This window comes from Lissotriton helveticus, chromosome 6 (assembly GCF_964261635.1).
Source record: "Lissotriton helveticus chromosome 6, aLisHel1.1, whole genome shotgun sequence".
Classification (NCBI taxonomy): domain Eukaryota; kingdom Metazoa; phylum Chordata; class Amphibia; order Caudata; family Salamandridae; genus Lissotriton; species Lissotriton helveticus.
In genome coordinates this window covers 1359155624-1359182993 of record NC_136067.1, presented here as the reverse complement: position 1 = coordinate 1359182993, position 27370 = coordinate 1359155624, and the positions used below count along the sequence as shown (strand labels likewise).

The 27370-nt window shown below is 44.1% G+C and overlaps 1 protein-coding gene across 1 annotated transcript in view; it reads right to left on the bottom strand.

Annotated features, from left to right (window-relative positions):
* Positions 1–27370, bottom strand: part of GALNT2 (polypeptide N-acetylgalactosaminyltransferase 2) — a 690029-nt gene that overhangs the window by 99058 nt on the left and 563601 nt on the right. Inside the window, exon 12 of the mRNA XM_078649088.1 lies at positions 9966–10058. Within this exon, the coding sequence (XP_078505214.1) occupies positions 9966–10058 (93 nt within the window). The remainder of the gene's footprint in view (positions 1–9965; positions 10059–27370) is intronic.

Below are 27370 nucleotides of genomic sequence, written 5' to 3'. Positions count from 1 at the left end.
TTGTACTGCGCAGATGGGAAAACTTGCATCTGACAGGACGATGAATCGTGTGAAAATTATTATACCTAAATTTACGTTTCTAATCGATAATATTCCATTATTGGTTTTAAAGGACTTGCTAGATAAGATCCATGGACGATTAGTATCCTTTATTTGGTCCTCAAAAGGTACGAGATTGCTTGGAAGGAATTAGAAGAGGGTGGGCTAGCTTTCCCAGATATTTAAATGTATTGTTATGCATTAAATTTAAAAAAAACAGCAGATTGTTATTGGCAGTCGGTAACAACACCTGGAGGAAGAAGTTATACAGGAGTATGGTTGGTGAATTATGATGGGAGGGCTTTCTATATGTGTTTGGGAGCCCAAGGTTTTTTTTTAAAAGTGCGGTTGAAAGTTTAGAAGTCCTTGCCAGAAGTGTGATGTAAGATAAGGAACCTATTAGGTATCAACTACTATTCAGAGTTTGCTCCCATTTGGAAGTCACCAGTGACCCTCCACTCCCCCGCCCCCAACCTTTTAAATGATAAACTCGGTTTGCTGATTCTGACAGCTGGAATAAAACAGTGGGATCAGTTGAGAGATGGGCCGGTCATTGTTTCATGGGAAGCCATAAGTGCACAGTGGGATATCCATATTTAAGTTCTATCACCTAAAACATGGTGGGAGATTCTTCAGTGGTCAGGGAAAGACTTGTGGGAGTATGAGCAGAGAACGCAGGACCCCACCACACATTTTAAGAAGTTGCACTATGGTATTGGGATCTGGTGAACGCAGATGGTCTGAATAGGCTGATTGAGGAACATGCATGGGATGAATATTTATCAACACAGGAGCAAAGAAACGTAGGGCAAGTATCCTTGAATCTTTTTCATACAAGCGTAAAATCTGCCGCTCTTAAGAAAAAAACTGGATACTGGACAAGCTGTCGGAAATTGCCTGAGAGAACATTTCAAGGTGTCGGAGGTGCGGGAAAGTCGATTCTAACGATATCCATATGTTCGTAATCTGCCCAGTGCTTCAAAACTACTGAAAGGTAGTGAGTGATGTTATATTGCACATCTTGGTGAGGAGAGTGAAGGTAAGCTCTTATTGGTTCTGTATGGCACTGACGGCCAATTAAATAAGCGTACACCGGCCAACTTAAGCCAGTTTTTATTTAATGCTTATGGCCAGAAGACAGATCTGTATTAAGTGGCTATCATGTACTCCTCCCATGGCCCATGAATGGCTAACCTTGTTGGACAAAATCTGGAAGCAGGATAGAGCGAGTCGCCCAAATGAGAAAGTTAAGACATGGTGGGTTGAATATTTGAAGTGAAGGGAACTAACTGTCCAATGATTAACCTAGATAGACTGGTACAGCTAAGGCAAGAAATGACAGATAGGTTGCATCCAGCAGAAGTGCAATCAGATGAAAATAGCACCAGGTAATTACATCTGATGGTGAATGAAGACATAGAATAATAAATAAATTAAAAATAAAATAAATCCGTAAAATTAATGTGTTATGTGGAGAAGAAAACACTGCACAGTGAAAGAAAACAGGCATTATTGACAAGGGAAAAGATCTTTGCATATCCCCAATTTTAAGAATATGAACTTTTCAACATGTAGCACTTCTTTGCACAGCTTGTAGAATGATCAACAGTAAGTGGGAGAGGCTGAACAGCAGAACAGAAATAAAACATTCGTCCAAGAACATGAAAGCTGAGGTAGGCACGCTAAAAGTGAAGGGGAAACCTTAAGGCGGACCTACAATTCTACCATGTAGGTAACACGCAGACAAAAAAAAAAAAAGACAGAAACAGTACACAAATAGTCTTCATGCAACAATTTTAAGCATGAAAAGGATGGTGTAACAATGTTAAATGGAACTGTGTAAAACAGTATGTACTGAAGTTTAAAAACTCTCTTAAGTGATCATAACATTGAAATTCCAGTTTACTAGAACAGGGGCACATTCAAAACAAGTATTGGCAAAGCCAATGGGTTTCGCCTATGCGAGATCTGTTGGCTTTATCAATGTTTTTTTTTAAATGTTGCACAGTGGTGCGTGCTGCTGAGCAGCAAAGCTTTAAGTAAAAACAAAAGCAATATGACACGACCAGACCGCGTTATAGTATTTTTTCTTTTTTTATTTAAACTATGCATGTACAAACAAGTTAAAATGCTTATTTTCCACATAATAAGCAGTTTATATTCCAATGGTAGGTAATAGGCGGGCTCTAAGCCCATTTTAAGTTTATTTTTTTTATTACAAGGGATTTCGCAAGCACCATGTATGTAAAATCTAAAAAATACTATTTTATATTCAGAACTGTGCTGCTACAGTGGATAGGATAACAGTACGATTATACAACAATAAAAAGCTGCTAGACTGGTAGACTACTGATATCTAGGTATAGTAATAATGGGCGTCAAAAAAATTAACCCTAACCTACTATTGTAAAAGGTTGTGCAGATAAAGATTACCAAAGAAATACAGTGAAAGAAAGCAAAAGCACAGTGCAGCACCATTATTTTTTCAGGATTTGTAGAACCATCAATTGTGGAAATCAACTACCTGAAGATGATGAGAGCAGGGAAACAACAAGGTACTGTGGTTGTCGCTGACAAAACGTGCTAAGGACAGTTTGACATCAAAATACTAAAATTTGTCAACAATGGCTAAAACATGAACGGCGGTACAAAGTATTAACTGTGTCTATTGAGAATTTGTCTAAAGAAAATACATAAGAATGAACTGAGATTTGTTTTGAAATTAACAGAATGTCAGAGATGCTCAGGGCATTTCTTAGCCTGGAAGCATCGATGGTTTAGGAAAACGAAAAACTAAATGAGGTTCTTTGTCCAAGGCTAAAAAGATTCAGCATTGTTTAGGGACTCCTACGGCTAATGGCAATTTCACACAGTTGGTACACCACGGATTATTAATTTGCAATCTTTCCTACATGATATCATGTTATGCATGTTGGTATGCAAGCTTCGTGACGACCCCAGACATTTCCCTTTAGCACCATACTAGTATTACACTCCACGGCAGCTGCAAGCAAGAAGGGATAAACAGAGGAGGGATAGAAATGTAGTGGCATTGAGGAGGGACATTCCTGTTAAAAAACAAACATAAAAGAGCTGCATTCTAGACATTCGCCCTTTTGGACTCAAAACGTCTCTAAAATACTCTGAAGCTGAGAAGTGATTAAGACATTTTAGATTAACAAGAAAAAACACTGTTTATAACTAAATATGCAGAATTAACATACAAGCTTTGATGGAAAAATGTGTTTAGAATGCACAAAACTGTAAGTTATCCTATTTACCCATCCTACGCCTCAAATGACTACAGCAACACTACTTGAAAAACAGGCTTGAATAGAAAATGCTGAAAACACAAAAAAGTTTGGTTCTTGACCTCTCTATAAACAAGGTTTTTATGATAATTAATAAGTTGTTTATATAGTTTTAAGTATTTCCACAGAATTGTTCTTTTTACACAAAGACCACTGTTCACACATGACTAATTTCGGACGGTCAATGAAGAGTTCATCCTTTCAAATGCAGTTTAACCCCTCCGCTGCGCCGAACGTTCCGCGCTGGTGCAGAACGTTCTATTGCGCGGGCGGGGCCGGAACGTTCAGCGAACGTGCGCAGTACTACCGAGGTAGTGCATGCGACGTCCGCTGAACGTGCGCCGCAACGGAAGGGGTTAAAAAGTGACTTGGCTTTCAAACCTAGTTCATTTTCCTCCATTAATGGCGATTCTGCAAAATGTTTCCCTTTTCATTAGTATTGATGTTTCACTTCTACAAGGAGTATTATTTAGAAACTAGATATTAGAAGTTTAAAGATATAGTGTATATGTGGGAAAGTAAGCCTGAATGAGGCAAACTGCACATGAGCTCATAGTTGTTATAATTTTGCAGCAAATGTCACATTGCTGTGTGAAGACTATTGTATTCATGTGAGATGATGAGGAGTGATCATGTTCCCAGGAGAGCATTGGTGCCTGATTGACTGGTGGGAGAAAAGAAGTTTAACAAGTTGCAAAGCTTTGTGAAATGTGTAGTCTATAATAGTGCGTGTTCCTAGAGTAGGATATCACTTCTTTTGTCCATGTTACCCAGACCTTGTGCCGTTTATTCTGAGACTCTACTCTCTTTATGGGAAGTTCTTTGCTTAAATATGTTTGATTTATTTGAGCTGATTTAAATGCTGAAGATGTGTGCTTTTCGCTCTCTCTCTTGGACTAGAACTCTTTATGGGTTCTGATTCACTCGATTTTTAGAATGGAGATTCTTTCCTTTCTGGAATGCGCTTTAATGCTTCCACTTTATGAATGCTTAACCTGTCATGTGACCCAGTTAGTCCCAGTAGCAATTAGTATCATTCTTGCACATACATGAATCCTTCATCCTAAAATTTGCCTTCTCTTTGTCAAATTAATGTTTGACACACAGCTTGCATTGATGACTGACACAGAACACCTCATAAAAATCCTATAACACTCCCTTGACTTTTGTTGCAAGGCCTCTCAAATGCGTAATAAAAATGTGTTTTATTATTACATTCATATGGTGGCACAACTACCTGTAGAACACAAACAATGACTACCAGATTACAATCTCAACCCGAGGCAAAGATGCTATTTTCTATATCTAGCCTTTTGGTTTCTAACATAATAAGTGGAGGCACGTTTGCTAAGGTCAAAGGGCCCCTACATGCTAAAGCTTTCGCCTTGCAACTGACTGACATCTCTGTGAGGGGTGTCCAGTTCATGACCAATAGAGGGTCATACATTCTTACCCATCAGGTAAAGGAGATAGATGATCCAGGCGGGGGTTTTCTTGGCAAACCATATATTCCCATCCAAGACATATAGGTTAGGGTTAGCATCGTAGGGGTATGCTTGATTGTTACAACCTCTTACACGTATGCATATATAACCTGTCTCAATAAAATGGTAGATCTCTTTGTTTATTTTCTGTGTTGATACTTTTCGTAACTTTTATCTGCTTCCGTTTTGTAATCATCGCATCCCACATATTTTATTCAAGAATCCCTCTGGTTCAATAAATATTGAAAACTCTCCTCTGTGTGTTCTTTGTAGATTACTCTGAGCAAAAGAAAGCACGATTGACCTAGCGAAAAGTTTGTCATCACGGTTCCTGAGGGAACAGAGTTGTCATGTTCAGTGGTTGCCAGAACGATTTGCTCCCTGTTTAGGTTAGGGGGGCTAACTGTGGCACTGCGAACTAGCCGGTCCAAGGGACACCATATTCCACGAGGTGCATAGAATCAGTCTGGCACCATCCTACGTTTATGTCATCCGCAAAGTTCCTACTGATTGGTGGAAACTACATGACAAACCAATATTGATTTTATACTTGTCTTATACTGACTATTAAGAGTAATCTGAATTTAACTTGTGATTTGCAATATTGAGAGTTTGATTAATAAAACCCATAAAACTCTATCCAACTCTCTTTATTGACCAAAATTTGACTAATGATTGTGTTGATAATTTATATGATGCATTACTTTCTTCTTCTCTAAAACGACAGCAAAGACCCAATCAACCAGGAGGCTGAGATATAAACAGAGCAGGGATTAGCCTGTTTGACGGTAATATGTGATGTTTTAAATAAGTGAACTGATTCCTGCTCCAGCAGAAGCATGCTGCCTCTAATGTAAGCCCCAAAGTCTCACAATTATAACCCCAAGTAAATGAGATTACACAGAATACAGATCCATATTTCACCACAAAAAAAACAGCTATTCATCCCCAGTGAATCCTTTTTTCATCCAAATATGGCTGTTGTTGGACCCAGCATTCAGGCATGACAGTAATGTGTGCATTAAGCCCATCATTTAGGCCAATGCTGCAAGAATGGCTCAAAAAGCCCCAAAAAGCCCCAATATTGAGCAAACTGTTGCCAGAAAATCTGTCAAAAAATATACTTGAGTTGTCCGAAAAGTAGACCTAAGATGTTGCACAACGAACAACAAATGAGGCCTCCGAAGGTGGAAAGCTTAACCATAAAAAGCTTTGAAATGACTACTAGAAAAAGAACTGGAAAGCTTTTCTTGTGCTGCAGGATACAGCTCATTATTGGCCAAGGTGCTGAAAATGTGGAGCCAAATTGTCCAAAGCACGTGAACCTGTTCGTAAAGAGTACTGCACATCGTAATGGAGGTCAATACAATCATTTTTCTTAAGATAAAAAAAGGAGTTAACCCAATGGCACTCAAAAGTTCATTTAATCATGAAACCCACAGAGTACTAGTATAATATGAACCTACATTAGTTCATTAAAGACTACACTGAGCATTAAATATGGATTGAACCTTTGTAAATGATGAAGGGGTGGCAAAAGAAGACAAGAAATGGCGTGGATGGTAGCAGAAAAAGTAAGAGGACTGGTCAGAAGGGTGAATAATGAGGAGAGGGAGGAGTGTCAGGAGGGGAAGAGTAGCGAGTGGGAATAAGTAGGGAAGGAACGAAGCATCGCAGAAGAGAAGTGGTAATGGGATAAACAGTGAACTTTTAGCAAACGGAGGAAAAGGCCAGGAACGAGAAAAAGACAGTTTTAAGCATGCTTTATAACAATTACGCTAAATACTTAATCTTAGCGACTACCATGCCAATCATTGCTAGAAGAAGACAGACCACCTGCGGTACTTTGCGGTTCAGAGCTTGCTTCACAACCCATGTGCTGTTGCACCTTTTACATGATGGATGTTTGTAGCATTAGTTGAGGGGCAGGAGTCATAATCTATCGGCAGATCTTATACGTCAAGAGAAATAGGGACTGGAGTCCTCTCAGTTCTGGAGCTTCAAGCTATTGTGTAGGTCTCCTAAATATGAAGCACTTTACAATATTCAGCAGGCAATGGCAAGCACAAAGTAAAACATGTAGTTACTGGTGTTAAGTTTTTGAAGGTCTAGCCCTATGATGTTGCAGTTCTTTCTCCACCACTGTTTGTACCAAACATGGGCTTAAATAACGCTACAGGGTAGCGGAAATAGGTTGAAGGGCACCAGGGGGATCTTAATACTTGATGCAAGTATTTTACTATAATTGCCATCTGGTATCGGGAGTCAAACATCATGAAGTGCAAATGTATCCCTTTTCAAAGTCACATGTACCATAGAGGATGATGCTTTCTTTTATTCATGCATCAACGTGTTTCCCATTAACAGAAGGGCAAAGGAAGATAGAAGGTCTTATGTCTAGTGGAAGGAGGAGGCTCATGGACTTGAGCAGATTGGCAGGGTGTGAAAGAATCCATTTCTCACTAAAGTAGTCCTGTTCTACTGTCCACCATTGCAGGTCCAAAATGTATTATCAGCACACCTGGAACTCAAAATAAACAATGGCTGGATATTCTGATTCCTAACCCCATTAGGAAAGATTTTCTAAGACTAATAAATGGTACAACAATACTTCACATCAAATTTAGCATCAAGACCAAACGCTCGAAAGATGTCGGAACAAAACTAATTTCTTTTAATCACACAGCATGATGTGCCCACTCCAGAAGTTATAACTCAGCCTCTGCCTGAACTAAGAAAGAATACATCCAACCCGACACTCCTGAATCTTCTAACCCTACTAAAGGACAGTTCCAAAACAATAATGAGAAGCGGTCTCCCAACTCTGCCACCAGCATGGCAGATCTCGCATCAGATGCCAAATCCGGGACACCTAGAGCTCAATGACTTTGAAGTGACTGTCAGTGAGGCTTCAGACTCCTTAGGAATGCAGACTACTTGAACTAGTTAGGGAAGAACAGTCCAACTCCCTGGGCTAACCTTCAACACTGATACTACTGGACAGCACTGAATGCCAAGTGCTTACGGAAAAACTGTTTAATTCCGCTGACATCAAAGGTAAAGAGTTGTCATGATTTACTGCCTTTCTGCATACACGGAGTCAAATAGGGCTCCTGCTTCAGCAGAATACTCAACAGTAATTGTTAAGTAACAAGGGCTCTGGCCCACTGCCAACATTATTAAGTAGTTGCAGGATTCCCCCCTCGCTGACATCTTAGCCTCACAAGATAGGATATCACTAATATGCAGATGAAGGGTTCCACTTTAAGGCAGAAAATAATCTTGACAACCTTCCCAATCTTTCTCACTGAAGCTAGTGTGGCACGAGTGAAATGCATTGGCTGCATTTTGTGAAGCTAGAACAAAAAAATAAATGAATTTTATAATATCTTCCTAAGACGTATGGAGCTTTAATTTTTCACTCACCGAGTTAACTGATGTAAATACAATATATATATATATATATATATATATAGCTTGCAATTTAATTATAATATATAACGCTTGCAATTTTTAGAGTGATCTTCGATGGTAAACCTTTTTTCATCCCCAAGATAAACTTGACCAAATAACTGCCTTCCACCATCTTCACCTACTTAAACAGGTTGTGCCTCTGCCACCTTACTCTGAGGATAGCACCCTAATCCTTACTGTAGTAATGTCACACCTATATTATTGAAACAGCCTAAATGCTGGCCTCTCCATCACCCTTTCAAAAATTCATTGAGTAAAAAACCAGGCAGCCTACCTACTGTTTGGCCTGAAACTACTGAACCACACAAGCCTTCAAATCTCTCCACTGGCTCCCACTAAAAGAGTATACTTTAACACACTCTGCCGCAAAAACCAGGTTCACTATGGCCACCTTCCAAACGACCTCCCACAATTCGTTTTGTCTCTTACGAATCAAACAGAACCTCAGGATAACCTACAAACCAACGGTCAAAGAGCTTCATTGGTTGATCTCTCCATGTTCAGGGCTAGTTCATGTAGAATTCACTACCTCTTGGACACTTGAAATGATTAACACAAATTCAGAAGATCTTTTAAGATTCACTTCTTCACTTTGGCATCTGGAAAACCATACCATCTGCACATCAACTTCTCTTGCATGTAACTATGTCCTCCACAGTAAAACATCTAAGGCTGGGTCAACCTCTCAATGCAGGCACCCAGGACTCTGAACGATAGCTCTGTGAAGAACTTTTGGGTCAACTTCGATGGCATGTGAGCTCCAAGCTGCCAGATCACTGACCGCTTCCCCACCAGTAGCTCTAGCAATCTGGACCACACTTGTTACTCTCCACTCTTGTGGTAAGGTGCCCCAAAGTTCCTATTGGGTGGCTAGTACTTCTCAACAAAAACTTAGCTAAAAAAAATTAAATAAATTCATAGGGTGATGTAAGTTATGACAGTCGTGTGAGGGACATTGCTACATATTCTGTTAGCCAAAGATCTTGGTATCTGGACAGCATGATGGTGTTAGTTTTTCTCTAAATGATTTGCAATTCTTTCTGAGATACCCAATCATGGTAGCTACCTTTATAAATGGGATGGGCATACTGCACTTCCATCAGTAGCAGGGAAGTAAAGTGGTAGCGATTTCACCCACTTGCTACAGCAACTTTGTTTCTATGAGCGCTATTCATATTTCCCTTAAAAAATAAGTAGTCAGCTGTTCAGTGGCAGTCTTAAGTAAAATAGGGGCTGGCAATAGCGATTCCCTAAAGATACAACGCTCTTTTTTGATACTGCATATTCCTTTTGGCATTTGACATTCATATTATGCCCAATGGGCAGTTAGCAGGGCATTGCACAGCAGGATGCAGTAAATGGTTTGCCAGTACACCGTAGAAAATTAGGCTTTGTGCTCCTCTGAGCTGTTAGTGTTTTGTAGAATAGAAATTTGTGTTAGAGGGGCTATCATAAAACAGGGCTTCCCTGGAAACTGAAACACCAGTGGCTCCCTGCATTCGTGCAGTACTCATCATTACTAAAATAGTAACAGAGAAAACAACTGATTTGTGATCAAGCATGTCAACAGCAAAGGATATTCCGAGATATCAAAGTAACAGCAATTAATTTGAATTGTGTTACAGAAAAATTAAATGGTAAAAGGTTATTAACTTACTTGCCATAAGGTACATTCCTGGCTGAAGGCACAGCAGCGTAGTAAAAGTTCTTATATTCATCCATCCAAACTTCGGCTGCGCGGCGAGTGTTTCTGAAAACAGAAATGTATTCATGATATTTACATCAACATACACAGATATTATTTCACGTGCATTCTTGAGTGCCTTACTAGTGTTACACTGTAACCAATCACACAGAAAATGTTCTCACCTACAGCAGTTTCATATGCAACTATAGGAAAAAACTTTTCTTCTTCGTCTTACTTTGCTGAACGTATCTCATTATACACTCATCACAGAACAACTTCCGCTGCTACGAACAAGCAAACTTATAAACAATTAAAACAGCTTTTCCTATTGAATGAATATTTCTTTCAAGTCTAAGTTTTCACTCTGCAGCTGTTCAAACATTGTTCCATTTTGTGTGTTGTGGTTTATCCACACCAACTACTAAATGTATTTGAGGGGCCCTTTTGTGCATGAATCAAGAACGTACAGGGCGCGAGTCGCAATGGTCGCGATCTCGTAGAGCTCCGTGTCTTCCTCAACCCCCCGTCTATCCGCGACACTCATCCGTGTCCCAGAGCACTGTCCTGTGCGGCGGAATATCCCAGGCACCTGGTTAGGTGTCGGCAGAGACTGCTGGAGCTTCGCCGGTTCGGAGTAGGCGACATCTCCATATTGGGCCGACCTGGAGTCGTGAAGCCGGGGCCTGAAGTGGATAGCGAGGCCGGGAGAGCGAGTGGCGGATCGGGTGCCTCGCATTCAGTCGTCACGGGTCGGGGACAGGAGACCAATGCAGGCGGTCGAGTAACGGCTGCCTCACCATCCACCCCCCCCGTGTGCCAGGATCGGAATGGGAGCGGTACTAGACCTTACCCGCTGCCCTCCTGCCTCCCCCACGTATTGCAGCAAGTAATTCCACCACACGACGAGAGGACAGCGGAGAAGACGCCTATGGGAGCATCGGCAGCCCGGGGCTTGAGGTGGTGAGAGCGATCCCAGGCTACAATATATGCGGGGGCTTGACTGGCGGTGGGGATCAAAGGAGTCTTGCCTAGTTTGAAAGCTGCAGTGGGAGACACTTGGTGGCGCAGAAGTAAGGGAACGAGCAACTGCATTTTAGTGATTCCCCGTGGATAAAGTAATGAAATAAAGGAGACAGAAGCCAGCACATTTGAAAGGGCCTTGGTGGCACCCTGATATCAAGCTAAAGCGAACAAAACAGCGGATGCCCTCAGTGGACCACAGAGGCAGGGTGAAGTGGGCTCCTCACAAGTAAGACTGAACACCCAGGGCAACGGGCAACGCGCGCGCCAGAGAGAGCGCAGGACAGCTGCATTTCACGCATTGCCGGGGATCTGCTGAGTGCATATCATAAAGGGGTGCCGCGAGGTTGGGGTCCTAACCAGAGAAGAGATTCGGATGTTTGGTTCAGAGCCGACCTTAACACCTAGTGCCATAACGCAGACTACTCCACCCTGAGGGCATCCCAGCCCCCCTGACGCAACCTAGTCTGGCAGGTGATATTGGTACTGGGTGCTTGTCGCTTTCGGGGGTCCCTGGTTGACTTGACGGCTGGCCGGTCGGACTGGTTAGCGGAGGCCAATTAGGCATAAGTGACGCCATGGCATCGTCAAGGGGAAGAAACCGGTGCAGCAGAATAGACTTGATCGTTACACTCTTCCTAAGACGTTGCTGCCTGATCCTTCCCCCTCGGGTAAGAGCGGCGGAACACATTCTGAACCGGACCCGGAGCCAACCCTTAAGGATGTGCTGGCAGCAATCGCCGGTATCAAGACATCGCTGGAACAAAAAATGGATGCACTTTCAGTGGAAATCAACCTGCTGAGGATGGATCAGAACAAATACGGTGAGAAAATCAAGCAATTGAGACTCATAACCGCGAGCCTAGTGGAAGATACATTGCAAGTGCAAGCTGATATCAAAGAACTGCAAGCCTTTCGGAAACACGCAGAAGCAAAGATGGATGACTATGAGGGAAGACTGCGGCGCAACAACGTTAGCATCCTAGGAGTTCCCGAAAAATCGGAAGGACAGGCGACTGACCTTTTTGTGGAGGATCTCATTCTCAAACACCTACAGCCCAAGGGACTCGGAAAGTTCTTGGTTATTGAGAGAGCTCAAAGAGTACGCGGCGGCCACCTCGGCGGCCAATCCTCGCCAGGGTACCGAACTTCAGAGATCAGGATGTTATCCTCCAACATGCCAGAGCGGGGCCTCCGCATGACAAGGCAGAAATCATCTTTTTTCCAGACTTCACTCAGATGGTTCAGAGACAGAGGCGTTCCTTCCTTGGGATCAAAAAGACGCTACGAGAGAAGAGCTACACATACGCAATGCTGTTCCTGGCCAGTCTCTGTGTGGAAGCAGACGGCAGAGCAAGGTTCTTCGAGCAACCTGAGATGGCCTTGGATTGGTTGGAGGCCCGCTGATGGACTAGAGACACATGACTGGGGGTAATGTATGGAGGCGAGGGGTATATCAGAGTCAGCCGAAGTCATGGCCTCCAAGGTTTGTCCCGTAAAATGTTGGGCAGCGGGTGGGAGCTGGGTACTTGTCCAGGGTCATAATGCATCTTCAATTGGCGAACAGAATTCAACGTAATACTGGCCGATCGTGAGTCCGAATGTTGGGACAGTAGCTGTGGCATTAGTGGATGGGGGGAGGGGGAGCACCACGTATCCCATTTAACTACTTTTAGTTAGTGTGTGTGGTCGACAGGCACTCTGCAAGTTTGATCATGGGCAGTTTTGAGCCCAGAGGGCAGGGGTGCAGGGAGGGGGGCAGTTGGGAAGGGTTGATCTATTTTGAATATTATTGTTTGTGGTTAGTTTTTAATTTGTCGACATCAACACAATGTAGTATGTGCACAGTGTGGAAGGCATGTAGTGTTTCATTTTTCGATATCGCCAAAGAGGGTTAGCAAGCACAGGGACAACTCAGCAGTCAGACAGATGGGTACACAGAGGGACATAGGGGTTAGAGTACTCAGCTGGAATGTAAATGGACTGGGGGATAAGGTTAAGCGGGGCATGGTTCACCATTACCTCAGGCGACAGAACCCAGACGTCATCCTCCTGCAGTAAACACACCTCATTGGGAACTCTTGCCAAACTCCTAATAATGGAGGGTACAGGTTGGCAGCGCATGCGGGCTTTACCTCCAGGTCCAGAGGGGTGGGCATATTATTTAAGAACTCGTTCCCCTTCACCGTGCAATCCACATTGTCGGACGCAACGGGTAGGTACATTGGGATCTCCGGTAGGTGGGGAGGTAGGACGGCCACGTTTGTCTCAATTTATGTTCTCCCCGGACTTCAGAAAGACACACTCACAGACCTGGGTACTATACTCTTATCACTCCCTGTAGGCATTCTTGTGATAGGAGGAGATTTTAATGCAGTGCTTTCCGGGACACTTGACCGCTATCCACCGCAAGAACTCCGACCCGCACAAAAGTGGCTGACGGATTTTCTTGACACTATGGGGTTGGTAGATGGGTGGAGGATACTTAACCCAGACAGGATCCAACACACGTTCCTTTCGGGAGCCCATCAAAGTCTATCTCGTATAGACTACATCCTAGTCCCGGCAGCACAGGCCTTAAGTATTTGAGAGGTTCGTCACCTGGGCAGAGGAATCTCGGACCATTCCCCGGTCTGATGAAGGTAGTTCTGGGTCGAGAGAGTGCCGGGAAAATAGCCCCTATTAATGCCTGGTACCTACGCGACCCTGAAATTCAGAAGAAAGTAGGTCAAGCCACGGAGAGCTATTCAGCGCAGATGTTATGGGAAGCCTACAAGACAGTTACTCGCGGAGAAACTCTGTCCCTGATTGCTGGGAAGAAAAAAGAAAAACAAATAGATTTAGTGCGTGCAGAAGAAGACGTACAAAGAGTAGAAGAGGTGCTAGCTCAGGAGGTGACACTCGAAAACTTACATCTCCTTAAGCTGAAACAAGACGACTTCGAAAGTATCGCGGAAGATAGAGCCAGGGCCCTAGGCAGGGACATGCAGAGTAGAATTTACGAGCATGGTGACAAGGCGGGGAAGCTCATCGCGTGGTTGGATAACAAGGAGTGGACGGCCCGTCTTGTGCCCGAGCTACTTGGTAAGGATGAGGTCACCATAACTGACCCACAGGACATTGCTGACTGGTTTGCTCACTATTATCAAACGGTGTACTACACATCTGGTGACTATACAGAATGATGACAGTAGTGAGCTGCTTAGAGATATCAGATTCCCTACCTTGTCTGATGAAAATCGTGAATATCTTGAGTCCACTCTCACAAACGATGAGGTGGCACAGTCAATTCAGGGGGTGAATTTGGGAAAGGCCTCTGGCCCTAATGGTATACCCATTGAACTGTACAAATTGAAACCGGACAGGATTGCTCCATATCTCCGCACGATGTTCATGGAACGCAAGGGAAAGAGGACACTCCCCTTTTTATCAAAGAGTCACAAACGTAGTCATACAGAAGGAAGTGAAACCCAAGACCAGCTGTGCGTCCTATAGACCAATATTGTTACTGAATGCAGAACCTAAGATCCTTGCCAAATTATTAGCCACGCGTTTGATTAAAGTTATTGACTCACTATTGCACCCCGACCAGTCAGGCTTTAAGCCACATCGTAACACCGCCCTCAATTTACGCCAATTGCAGGGTAGCAGCGGCTGGCCCGGGACCATGTCTGGGGCAGAGACTGACAGAGCGGGACTACAGCTCCAGAGTGGAGGGCTGACCGCATCTTTGCCCCCTCGCCACCCTCTACATCAGCTGTGGCCTGTGCTGTGGAGTCTGATGGGGCCGGTGGAGGTGGGGCCTGCTCTGACTCAGAGGGCCGCAGACTGTACCAATCGACACGGAGGTGAGTGGGTCCCCTCTTGAACAGGAGAACTTATTGGGACAGTTAGGTCCCCTGACCATACTGCAGGCTTTGTCGCTGCACCTATGTGGCTCTGAGCCCGGTGGTGGACAGTGTTTGCCCTAATGAGCCGCCTCAGGTCGGAGTGGGTGGTGCTTGGGAGACTGGGCACAATCAACCTTGGACTCGATGCCTGCTTGCTCCCCCCACCTCCCTGCCCCCCCACTCCCAGGAGGTCCCAATGGTGAAGCCTAAGGTGCCCGAGATACCTCAAACAAATAAAATGGACAACTATGCAGTCCCAAAGACATTGGATGCTGAGGGAGGAGTGGAGTAGTTAGTGACTGGAGAGTCCTCCCTGGGGGCCATAATGAGGGTGATTCAGGACTTAAAGGCCACATTAGAGCTGAAGATTCTGTGACAATTGATGTAAATCTTATAGCTTTGCTCCAGTCCACCATAAAAAAGATTAGAGACCCAGGTGCAGTCTCTTACGCACCATATCTGTGCAATTGTGGCAAAGCTTGAGGATCAGGAAGATAGACCAAAGAGGAACAACATCAGGGTGGTGGGGGTGTCAGAGGGGGCCGTGGGTCCTAGTGTGGATCTCTTTCTAGAAGACTTTATTGCAAATACACTAAACCCGAACGTCTAAGTTCTTCTCAGTTGAAAGGGCCTGTAGGGTGCCCCCCGCTCAGGCACATAATGCTCTAGCCCTCCAGGCTATCGGTGATTGCGGAGGGTAAAACATGGCACTTTGGGTCCCCTGAGGGGACTTGGGAAGGGCTTGAGGGCTGGCGCACAGCTGGTTAGAAGAATGGGTGGGACAGGAGAGATCGAGAGGGGCGGATGAATTCGGACAAGGTGACTGATGATCCTCAAGAGAGACAAATCGACAAACCAGCGTCAAAGGAATCCTAACTGGGATACATGGGTTTTCTCAATACCAACATACTTATGGAAATACAATGCGAAAGGTTATATGGGTTTTCAGTGTAGTTAGATGATCAGGCTTGAGGGGCCAAGGCATTATAAAAACAGGAGGTGGGCTGAGGGGGGTCTGTCTACCTCAGTCAATAAGATCAGGATAATAGTTCTACTTCTATACCTCAGGATTTGGACATATGATACTGTGAGGAAAGGGGTATGGTAATGTTGTTATATAAAGGATCCGTTGGTCAAACTTACCTCCTGTTTGTTCTTAGATGGCACTGTTTGGGCGACAGGCACTCTGCAGGTTGGGGTGGTAGGTCATTAGGTGCCTATCTAGCAGGGTCTCAGGGTGGAGAGGTTTGTTTAAAAGTTGGGGAACATACAGTTGCATTCCTTTTGGTTCAGTGTGCTCGATTACAGTATTGGCTGACAGATGATAATTCCCCAGAGGGGAGACTGGGGGCTGTTGGGACGGTTCCTACGTGTGGGGCTCATGCAGTCCCACTGGTGCCCTCCCTTTAACTAAAATGGCAGTACCGCAACGCAAAACACAAAAATCTGGACATGGAACGTGAATGGCCTCTGCGGCAGGATAAAATGTACGGTGTTACTCCTATATATACACAGACATGCCCCAGGTATGATCCTTTTACAGGAGACCCACCTTACGGGAAATCATTGTTCAGCTTAGGACAGGTTTGGATATGTACTGGTGGTGCACAGGGGCTACTATGAACGCTCCAGAGGGGTGAGTATTTTATGCAGGAAAGCTCTACACTTTACCTCTGTTAGGAAAGGGACTGACCCTCTGGGCAGATAGATAGCAGTGGGAGCTGGGAGAGGCACACCTTGCATGTCTGATGTGTACATATCCCCCAGATTGCATGCGCCTACATTCACTCTTTTGGGTCTCCTACTTCTAGAGGTTCCATCCGGGACATTGGGTTTGGGGGAGACATGAATTATGTGTGGACCCAGTACTGGACACTGGTGGGAGGGGCTCATCAGGAAGGATCCCTTGCCTGCTACTAAACTCTATGTCGACTTGGAACTGGCTGATATCTGGCTTGAACATCGTCCCGAAACTAGACACTTCACATACTTATTGGCAGAGTTTGGTAGCCTAGCATGCCTAGATTATCTCATAATCCAGAATAATCATCTGTGTGAGTTTAGGGCTGTCACTCACATAGCACGTGTTATATTAGATCAGTAGAAGTGAGGCTAGATGATCAGTTTAAAGACTATGCACTGTCCCCCAGCCTTGATCCATGGTATTTGAAAGATAAAACTTTGAAAATGCATATAAGAGACTGAGCGGACATATTTCAGGGAGAATACGGGGTCGGTAAACTCAGCGTGTGTGAAGCAGGAGGCATTTAAGACAGTGATTGGAGGCCAGACACACACAAGCCCTGATTGGGGGAAATAAGAAGGAGAAAAGGATCTCCAAATGGAAGAGCACCTTTTCACACCACCTCCCAGTATCTAGCGCATCAAAATCCACTACGGTTTCAAACTTTCCACTACTTCAACCTCATCTTTCCCTGGTGAAATAGTCATTTCCATCCACAAAATAGGAAACATCCTGATTCAAGCCTCAGAGCAGAACCTTACAATTTTCAAACTCCTTTTCAGCACTCTATCCAACCAGCTGTCCCTACCTACTCCTCCCCTAACACCTACACAATCCCATAACCCATCCTGGTTCCCCAGAATCGCCCCCACTCCAAACCCTCTCGCTAATGACACTCCCCGTACAACAACCTCCACTCTGTCACCCTCTCTTGAACTCTCCCCTGTCTCAATCCTTTCCCCCTCACCACACCCGCTCCCACCCTGCCCTCTCCCCAGCCTCCCAGACAAACTCCACACCCCCATGACACACCTACCCTTAAAAGCACATCCCTCTCCTTGACTTCTATTCAACCACCCTCTTTGGAACCCACCCCTCCAACTCCTCTAATGCACACCCCCAATTTCCCATGTCCCCTAATAACTGTCCCCCTCCAACACCCTATCACCTCCCTAGCCCCCCTCAAACCCCTCAATTGTCCCACAGTGACCATACTCCTCATGTCCTTCCCTCTCCCTCCACAAACTACACTTCCACCCATTACGTTGTTACCACATCTCCTCTTACTCCTCACCTCTCTCCCTTTCCCCCTCACCCACCACCAGGCCATCCTGCATCACGTCCATCCCAACACCGGCCCACACCTCCCTAACCTCCCCCACTCCTACAAGCCCAGAACTACCTACGTCTGCCCCTCCTGGCAGCTCGCACTTTCCAAGCTATAAACCTTCTCACCCTAGCCACTCATCAGTAACTCCTCCTCCATCCCAGCCACAACCACTTCCCTCCTCACTAGCCTCAACCAGACACTTCATAACTTGGACTACAATTTTTCCACCTTGGTTACTGAACTTACCCTACTCAGAGAAGATTTCAATCAGTTCAAATCCTACTAACCCAGAACTCACCCCTCTTGGCCCGCTGCCCCATGTGCTAGCCCTCGAAAACGCTTATATCCCAAGCTTTGGTTAACAACTCCTCGCCTCACCCATTCTCACAGACCCCTTCGAGCCCAGAGTATCTACTCCGCCCGACCTCTCTGACCTCTGCAACTCTTACCTTAACAAACCCCCACTTAAAGATCTTTCCTCCCCTCACTCCAAAATCCCTGTTATCATGAGGACTAGTAGAATCCCCTGCTCGCCTAGACCCCCCCCTCAACTCACCGCCATTTAACTATGCCCTGCCCCTAACTCCAACCCTAAACCCCCTACCTGCATGCTCGGGAACTGCCACTCGGCTGTCCGGCATGCAACCGAAATTTCAGAAACCATCCTCAACGGAGATACTGGCATCACCTTCCTCACCGAAACCTGGCTCAAAGACCACTCTACACCCATCCTTGACCTTCTTGCCCCCGCCCCCCTGGCTATTCTATTTCCAGAAAAGAATTACCTGAAAAAATTGTGGGTGGTCTAGCAATCATATTAAAAAAAGAACTACAACGCTCCCCAATCAGTAACACTGACTACACAACCTTCGAACACTTAGGAGCCGAACTTAAAATGAAAAGCTCTCCCCCAATACGACTTCATAGCATCTACCATCCTCCTGGTGAACCCCTTCCCTTTGCCGAAGAACTATCGGACCTTTTAACTAAATTGTTACTTTCCACCTCCAAAAATCTCTTCCTAGGAGATCTTAACCTGCACTGGAATGAACCTGATGATCCTACAATCAACCTTCTCAATGATCTTCTTGAGATTAGCTACCTCAAGCAACTTTGCCACTCCCCTACTTACGCCAAAAGAGCTATTCTAGACGCCATCATCTCCAACCCTGATTTGGCATCCCTCTCCAACTTCATGCCTATCGACTGGTCTGACCACCATCTCATTCTGTTCATGATCTCCCCTCCAGCCTCACCCACCCCTGTGAAAAACAATAAAACCACGATTGTGACCAGAAATCTTAAGCAAATCCCCCCCCTCCCCTCCCCCCCGGCACACTGGAACATAAACTCCAAACCCAACTCTGTCTCAGCCCCCCTCTTCAAATGCGAATGAACTCACTGAGCACTTTAACAAAACTGTCTCTGAGGTTTTAGATCAACTTGCCCCTCCGAAAATTAAAACGCTAAAATATGTCCCCTCTAAATCATGGTTTACCTTAGACCTTAACAAAGAAAGACGCTCACATAGACTGGCTGAAAGAACATAGAGAACACCCTTCCCCCTCCCATCTTGCTCTCCTTAGAATAGCAAGATCCTCATACAAAAAACACATCTTTTCGGAAAAATCATCTTTCTTTCGTCTGCAACTCTCCCGTGCCAAAAACAGACCTAGAGAACTATTCAACATTATTAGAAATCAAACCTCCCCTGCACCCCTCAACCCGGTGGCCTCCACTAACAATTGTGACGAAATTTCGAACTTTTTTACTGAAAAAAATGCCAAAATTGATTGTGCTTTCCTTGGAACAACTCGGACAAATCACTCCTATCCCGAAAAACCCCATGGCTGACCCTAACAACCTCCGCCCTATCTCCAACCTCCCCCTCCTCTCCAAAGCCCTTGAAAAATGCGCCCTACTTCAACTGGACAAACAAATTGACATGTTCAACCTATTAGACCCCCTTCAATCTGGCTTCCGCAAAGGTTGCAGCACTGAAACTGCACTGCTCAACATAATCGATGACATCCACCTTGCCCTGGACAAGGGCGAGATCTACCTACTCATCCTTCTTGACCTCACCGCTGCATTTGACACAGTTAACCACCCAACCTTACTCAATGCACTTAAGGATCGCTACGGCCTTAATGGCACTATCCTAAACTGGTTCACCTCCTACTTCCAACATAGAACCCAACAAATAAAAATTCAAAACTGCCTCTCTAGCCCAACATCTGTCTCCCTAGGTGTCCCCCAAGGATCTATCCTCTCTCCCGCTCTTTTCAACCTCTTTATGGAACCCCTTACCCTCATACTTAAACAAGCCAGAATCAACTATCACATGTATGCTGACGACACCCAACTGTACTATAAAATAAAACCCCATTCTGATATCCTGCACCTTAACACTACACTAAGATCCAAACCTGGTTCCACAACAACCATCTCAAACTCAACCCTAACAAAACTGAGATCATCCTCTTCTCTCCCCAAAACAATCCTCTCCCCATTCAAACTTGGATCGCTGACCTTAATGCCCTAAACTGCTCTCTCTCCCTCGTCGAATCGGTCAAATCACTCAGAATCACCATCAACAAACTCATGCTAAATTCCCATATAAAGAACTCAGCAAAAGGTGCATTTTTTACACTCCGGCATCTCAAAAAAATCTAACTTTTTATCCCAGCTGAAGACTTCAAATTAGTTATCCAATCTCTTGTCGTATCAAAAATCAACTACGGAAATGCTCTTCTCTCTGGTTCTCCCAAAATCCACCTTGCCCCCATCAAATCCGTCCTTAACCTTGCATCAAAACTAACAACAAACTGTAAATGTTTAGAACCACATTAACCTGCCTTCAAGGACCTCAAATGGCTCCCCATCGAGGGCATATCCTCCTATAAAATTGCCTGTATTACACACAAATCCCTCTCTCAAAAGACTCCAATCTACCTCTCAACCAAACTCAATAAAGCTGGCTGTGCCTGAACGTTGAGAAGCACCAACTCTCTTCTTCTCATCCCCCCACTACTCAAAAAAATACCTCCCAATCCTGCTCCTTCTCTGGCAAGGCCCCAAATATCTGGAACACCCTCCCCAAAGACCTTTGATGTAACCCCTCCTATGCCAGCTTCAAAAGAGACCTTAAAATGCACTTTCTCACTAAATATTGGGGAATTTAATTCCTTGCACTCTGTTCTGACTACTTTCCTTCCTCCTTCCTTAGGCAACTCCGCCTACCTCTCGCACTCACACACCCCTCTCCTACCACCCTCCACACCCCTCTCCCCTCCCTTACCAGCCGATTCTTTTCTCAATTCCTCCACTCTTTGCCTTCCTATATTCCCCCACACCCTACTATGTCTGCCGGGCCCCCCTTAGTATACTGTAAAATTGTTATCATTAACGACATTCTTGTTCTTTTAAATGGTTGTTGTTTATCTTCTACTCCCTCATCTCACTACGTACTCTAAATTTTTCTTTTTACTCTGTCCGACCACCTTGTATAATTTGTTTAGCTCATAACAATTGTTGCTTTCTTGTTTATAACCATGCAAATGTAAAGCGCTCTGATACCCTCGGGTGGAACTAGCGCTATATAAAACCTTCAAAATGAATAAATAAATAAAAGGCTAAAATGTACAGCTTTGGAGAGTGAATGCGCTCTCTTAGAGACCTCTTTGGTTAAAAAAAGTCAGCTTCTCCTCCACTACAGCGTCAGCTGCATCTGAAGCAGCATTGGCTAAAGGCGATGAAGGAAGACTATGTTCGAGAGTAGGCACTGGCCACCAATTATCAATTGTATGAAGTCTGGGACAAGGCCAATAAAGTACTAGCATGGCTAGAGAGACGTGACGGGGATAGAATTGGGTCCTTGAGATCCTTGATGGCGATAGGACACTGCAAACGTCGGAAAGTGCTATCGCTGAGACTTTTGCCACCTATTATGAAACCATTTATACTACTGTGCAAATTTTCTGAAAGACTTGGCCCTTCCCAGGCTTTCAGAGGAGGATCAAAAGATGTTCGTCGAGGATTTGTTCGTAGAAGAATTAAACACAGTAATACAGACTTTGCAGTCAGGGAAGGTGACGAGGCCAAATGGTCTCCTTATGGAATTATATAAACGCATGACTGAAAAAATAAGGCAACCTCTCTTGAATATGTTTTAAACTACAAATAAAGTTGGCTCTCTGCCAGAGGATCAAAGCACTAAGTTCATAGAGGTTATTCCTAAGGAGGGCAAACCGGCAACTGAATATAGGTTGTACAGACCCATCTCGCTGCTCAGTTTTGAGGCTAAGGTCTTGGTCAAGGCCTTAAAGCTTAGACACGTGAATGGTAATTACATCTTTCATCCACCTGGATCAAGCCGGTTCATGCCACACAGAGAGACATGTCTAAATTTATGACGATTGTACGGAGTTTTGCATGCGACTGCAACCTCCTTTACCGAGCTGGCGGTGCTGCTGTCCCTGGATGCTAAGATGGCGTTTGATAGCATGTAATGGAACTATTTATTTACCATGCTAGGACAGCTTGGTTTTGATCCCCAATTTACTGGATGGGTCAGGCTTCAATATACGTGTCTTTTAGTATGAGTCAATAATTTGGTGCCCCGGTCTTTGCCCTCCAAAAGTGCCAAAAGGCAGAGCTGTCCTTTGTACCCTATGCTTTTCAAGCTGGCACTCAAGCCTCTGGCAGCCTGGGTTCTTCAGGACCCACTTATATGGAGTATTCCAGTTAATCAGGATTAGGATAGAAGAATCTCCTTGTATGCAGACGACATTCTGTTATATATCACGAGGCCGCTGTTCTCTATTAGTAGAATCCTAAAAATCTTTCACATATTTGGGGATCACTGTGGATACCTGATCAACTGAGAGATGTCTTTACTGCTCCCACTGGTGGGAGGGACTCCATGGCTGGTCTCGAGATGCAAGGTCCCAGTGGAGTTCATGGCTTTGGATATCTGGGTGTTTATGGTACAAGAGAGGCTTTGATCTTCTTTGATAGGAACCTTCTCACACAACTAGACTGGTTCCGCAGGGAAGCCCTACACTGGTGAACACTCTTGCTTTCCCAGATGGGCAGGGCGGCCTTATTCGAAATGATGACTCTTCCCTCGCTTCCTATACATCCTGCCGAATACACCCTTTAGGATCCCATCACATTTCTTTCAAAAGTTGCAAAGGTGAGTGTGTGAGGGGGGTTTAGCGGTACCAGACATCCTGAAATATTATTGGGCTCCCCAGTTAGTATCTGTGAATGACTAGGTGTTTGCAGGCCGGGAGGAAACAGCCGAATGAGTAGACAGAAAGGCCATGGATCACAGGGCTACACCCCCATTTTATTCAATGAAAGCTTGAGCGTGAACTACCTGTCCATATTCAGTCGGTGGTAAGGGTGTGGAGAGATACCACTAAGTATTTAGGCTAGGAGGGTAGGGTGGCGGAACAGACTCCGCTTTGGGACAGTGATCTCTTATCTGAAGTGTGGGGAATGCAGGTCTTCACAAAAATAAGGGGTGATTGCGTTGGAATGGCAGGGTGATGTGTGGAGGGGCAGGCATTTGTGTGTTTGAGATTCTCCAATAGGAGTATGAATTGGGTGATTCAGAATGGTACCAATATTTGCTGAATGGACACTTTGCGTAGTCCCATCCTGAAAGGGGAACAACTGCCCAAAGCTGCACACTTGAATATCGCCTGTTAACGGATCCCCTGGCAGACAAAGCAATTTCAACTATTTACGGGAAACTTGTGCCTAATTCACCAGACCCCTGGTGACATTGAGAGCAACATGGAAGAGAGATCTAGGCATGCTGGATGATGATGATGACTGGGTTGAGGCCATATAGGACCCCAGAAATGTGGCAATAACATCTTGTTTTCCTTTAGTCCAACTGAAGATCCTTCATATGACATATTACTCTAGAATATTACCACATTGAATGAGGCGTAAGGCCATCTCTCTCCGTCAACAGGAATGGGGACAGGAGGGAATCGTTTTTCATCTGATGTGGGACTGTCCTATGATACAGAGTAACTGGGCAGAAATTACATGAATAATTGCAAGGATAAGGGAGAGGTGGTCCCTTTGGAGCCTAATGGCATCTTCTTAACAACCCGGGCGAAGTGGACTTGCTTCGATATCATAAAATATGGCTTGCTCCGGCATCAATGGTGGCTAAGCGCAATATTGCATGATGGCGGGGTGCTGTTTCCACCCTCCAGTGTGAATGATTGGGAAGAAGACTTTGATTGGTGTCAAAGGGCAGAGCACACAGTGTATCTCAGCAGAGGATGTCCGCACAAATGGGAGAAGGTTTGGGAGGGATGGCAGGGGTATCGGGATCTATAACCTGCAAAGGAGTGAAGTATACTACAGGTGTACCTTTCTAGCGATTCAGTTAGGTCTCTTGGGGGGAATTGCCCATTGACTGTTGGGCTATGACAGACTATGTTAATACATTTCTCTATGTAAATAGTGTACTTTTATGGTCAAATGATTTTTTTATATAATACATTTCTATTATAGTACTGTAGATTGACCACTTGTTAATGAAAAAGAGTTTAAAAATAATTGAATAATAAAGTTGGGGGTAAGCCAGAGAGACCTATCCTATGCTACTAGAAATGCTGTCGATTTTTAACAGATTTTGCTGCACATTTAACACTTAGCCTATTTTTGATTTAGCTTATTATTTTGCACTGTTCCAGGGGTGTGGAATTTATTAAAATATCTACTTGTCCATGGGGCAGGTTGCTTCATGAATCTACTTGTCCAGTAACAAAATCCACTTGTCCCTCTGGTGCCATGTAGTGCTAGCAACACATTATGGCACCAATCTCATTATGTTGGAGCTCTTATATAGCCTCTCTGATTATGCAGGGCTCATACCATAGTAGTGTTTGAATACTAGCAATCCCTATATGTTGCCACGTTTCCGCAGATATACATACTGGAGCTGTAGGTAGTGGCAGGCAGTAGATCCAGGGTTGGAATGCCCTTTTGAGTCCGTGCAAACCAACTAACTTGCATGTTTTAAGGGTTTTCAACAACTCTTCTCTAATATTTTCCCATACTGAAAAATGTTGGAAATTTACTCCTGACAATGGCAGAGGTAAACCTTCTTCCAGAGTTGGGGAAAAAAGTGGTTGGAGGGAAAATGAACTTGCAAACACTCAGGTTTTCGCATTAGCAAATCTATACATGCATATTTGCTCATGTTAAATGAAGTTCACAAATATTTTCACGAAAGACATATAGCTGCACTTAATGCAAGGGTGCACTTGTGAGACTTTCTTTAATAATTGGGCCCCAAATTTGGTCTGGCGTTAACCATGACTTTTATGTTTATTAAAATTCTCTCTCTCTGTATCGGCTGGCTTCACTGTGGTGACAGCATTCTGTCTTTTACAAGGAGCATATCGGCACACAGAGTAGTTTTGTTCAGTGCCAATACTAATGTGGCAGTGTGTGCTTTTTCTGCCAATGTTTGTTATAATGGTGAGGGCCTGGAAGCTCTCACATCAATAAGGTTTTACAAAAACCATGCAAAAACAAGTCATGCATTGCCAAAACTAAAAGGCCGACCACTGATTTCAGACCTACTGGCTTTGCCAATGCTTGTTTAATTTTATGTTTCCCATAACCTTATTGAAACTGGTTACACTGATTTTGCAATGTGAATACTAGCATGCATCAACACATTTTGCTAAATGATTCTGCCAAGAAAGGGTACCTGAAATTTTACAGTAGTTTAGCTAAATGTTTTTTCCCTACTTTCATTTGTTTAGGAACATTTTATATTGAAAGCAAAGAATCATTAATGTTGCTTTCAAGCTTCTGCTAATATGCGCATCTAATCAGAGCATTCTGGGAGCATTATGCATAGCCTCATATTGCTAAAGTTTTAGACCGTGTATACACATTTTTATACTAAACCACTGTCAGTAGTGCAGTCAGAACTTACATTTACTTAGAGCGCTCACCCTAATAATAAAGGCTTTCAATTAATGAACCATAAATACGAGTTTGAACAACATTAACATATGCACACAAACATTAACTTATCTGCAAGCAGTGCCCTTCCCTGACCCTTAACGTGGTACTGCAAACTGGCAGCCAAAGGGTTTGTGCTGCAAGGGGTTGGGCCTACTTGTCCCAAGGACAAAATACACATTAAAACTTGTTGCCCTTGACCCCAAACAATATGTCCTGGGCGTCGGGCTATAGGAATTCCACATCCCTGCTGTTCTATTACTAACGGACTTCACGGCGAAGACATTTTGCATTTAAATGAGAATTGCTGAACCTGCACTTTACTATTTCTGTATTGTACCCTTTTGAATTTTTGTAATAAACCTTCATGTTATTTTCCTAAATTCCGCTCTAGAACTCATTTATTGAGTCAGTCTTTCTTTTAACGGTATATTGATACTGAAATTGAGGTGCATACCAGCCCTGATTCACCCAACAAGTAGGCGTGCTTTTGAGGAGTGGGATTTTAAGGGTACAGCATGCCCACAAATGTTTGGTAGCAGAGGATGGTTTTGAGATAAGAGATGGTTTTAGAGACTTTGTTTTGCCCGGTCCATAGCCTGGCCTTCTGACTATATTCCTAAGTCCACCTTTGGATTATGTACAAAGCTCCCGAGGCTTTAGTGCTGTTTCTGAGCAAAAGGATTGTGAGTATTAGTAGGGCGGAATTATTTTGAGACAGAGTGCTTGGAGTGATAATGATGCACAGATGAGTGTGGGGTTTGTATTGAGCCATAACTAGTTATACTGCATATGAGTTTTTTGGTTTTGCGCTATTGATTTTTGGTCCAATTTGTGGATTGTTTACTTTGATTGTGATGTATTGGTCATATTTGTGTCAAAAAGGTTTTGTTATTTGTTGATTAAGGTAATCAGAATTGTCGTAATCTAAGCTCTTGAGATATTATTGTTGAATCTGTAAAGTGGTAGCGAGATCTGCAGGGCGGAGCATTTAACAGAATAGGGATTTTTGTCTGAATTTACCAGTTTTCTTCTAGATATTAGATGTTTAGGTTGGGTTGGTGTTATTTGCTCTTTGGTGCACAGGATCAAGTACACTATGGTGCAAGGGAGCAAGTACACTAATCGTAAGTGGATTGCCGCTGGACAGATATCTGCTTTAGTGTGAATTTGTGTTGACAAGTAGCCCGAAGGTATTGGTCTTCCTTCTATTGATTGTGAACTTCTATTCATCTAACTTGCGTTTTTTCTCTTGTTTAGGTTGATCAGACAAGATTGCATTTGTATATTGCTTGTGTGATTGTGGCACAACCTTCTTGACAGTTTTTGCACTGATTTCTGTATTCTTGGACACGTTGTGCTGCAATTGGTTCGCAAACTG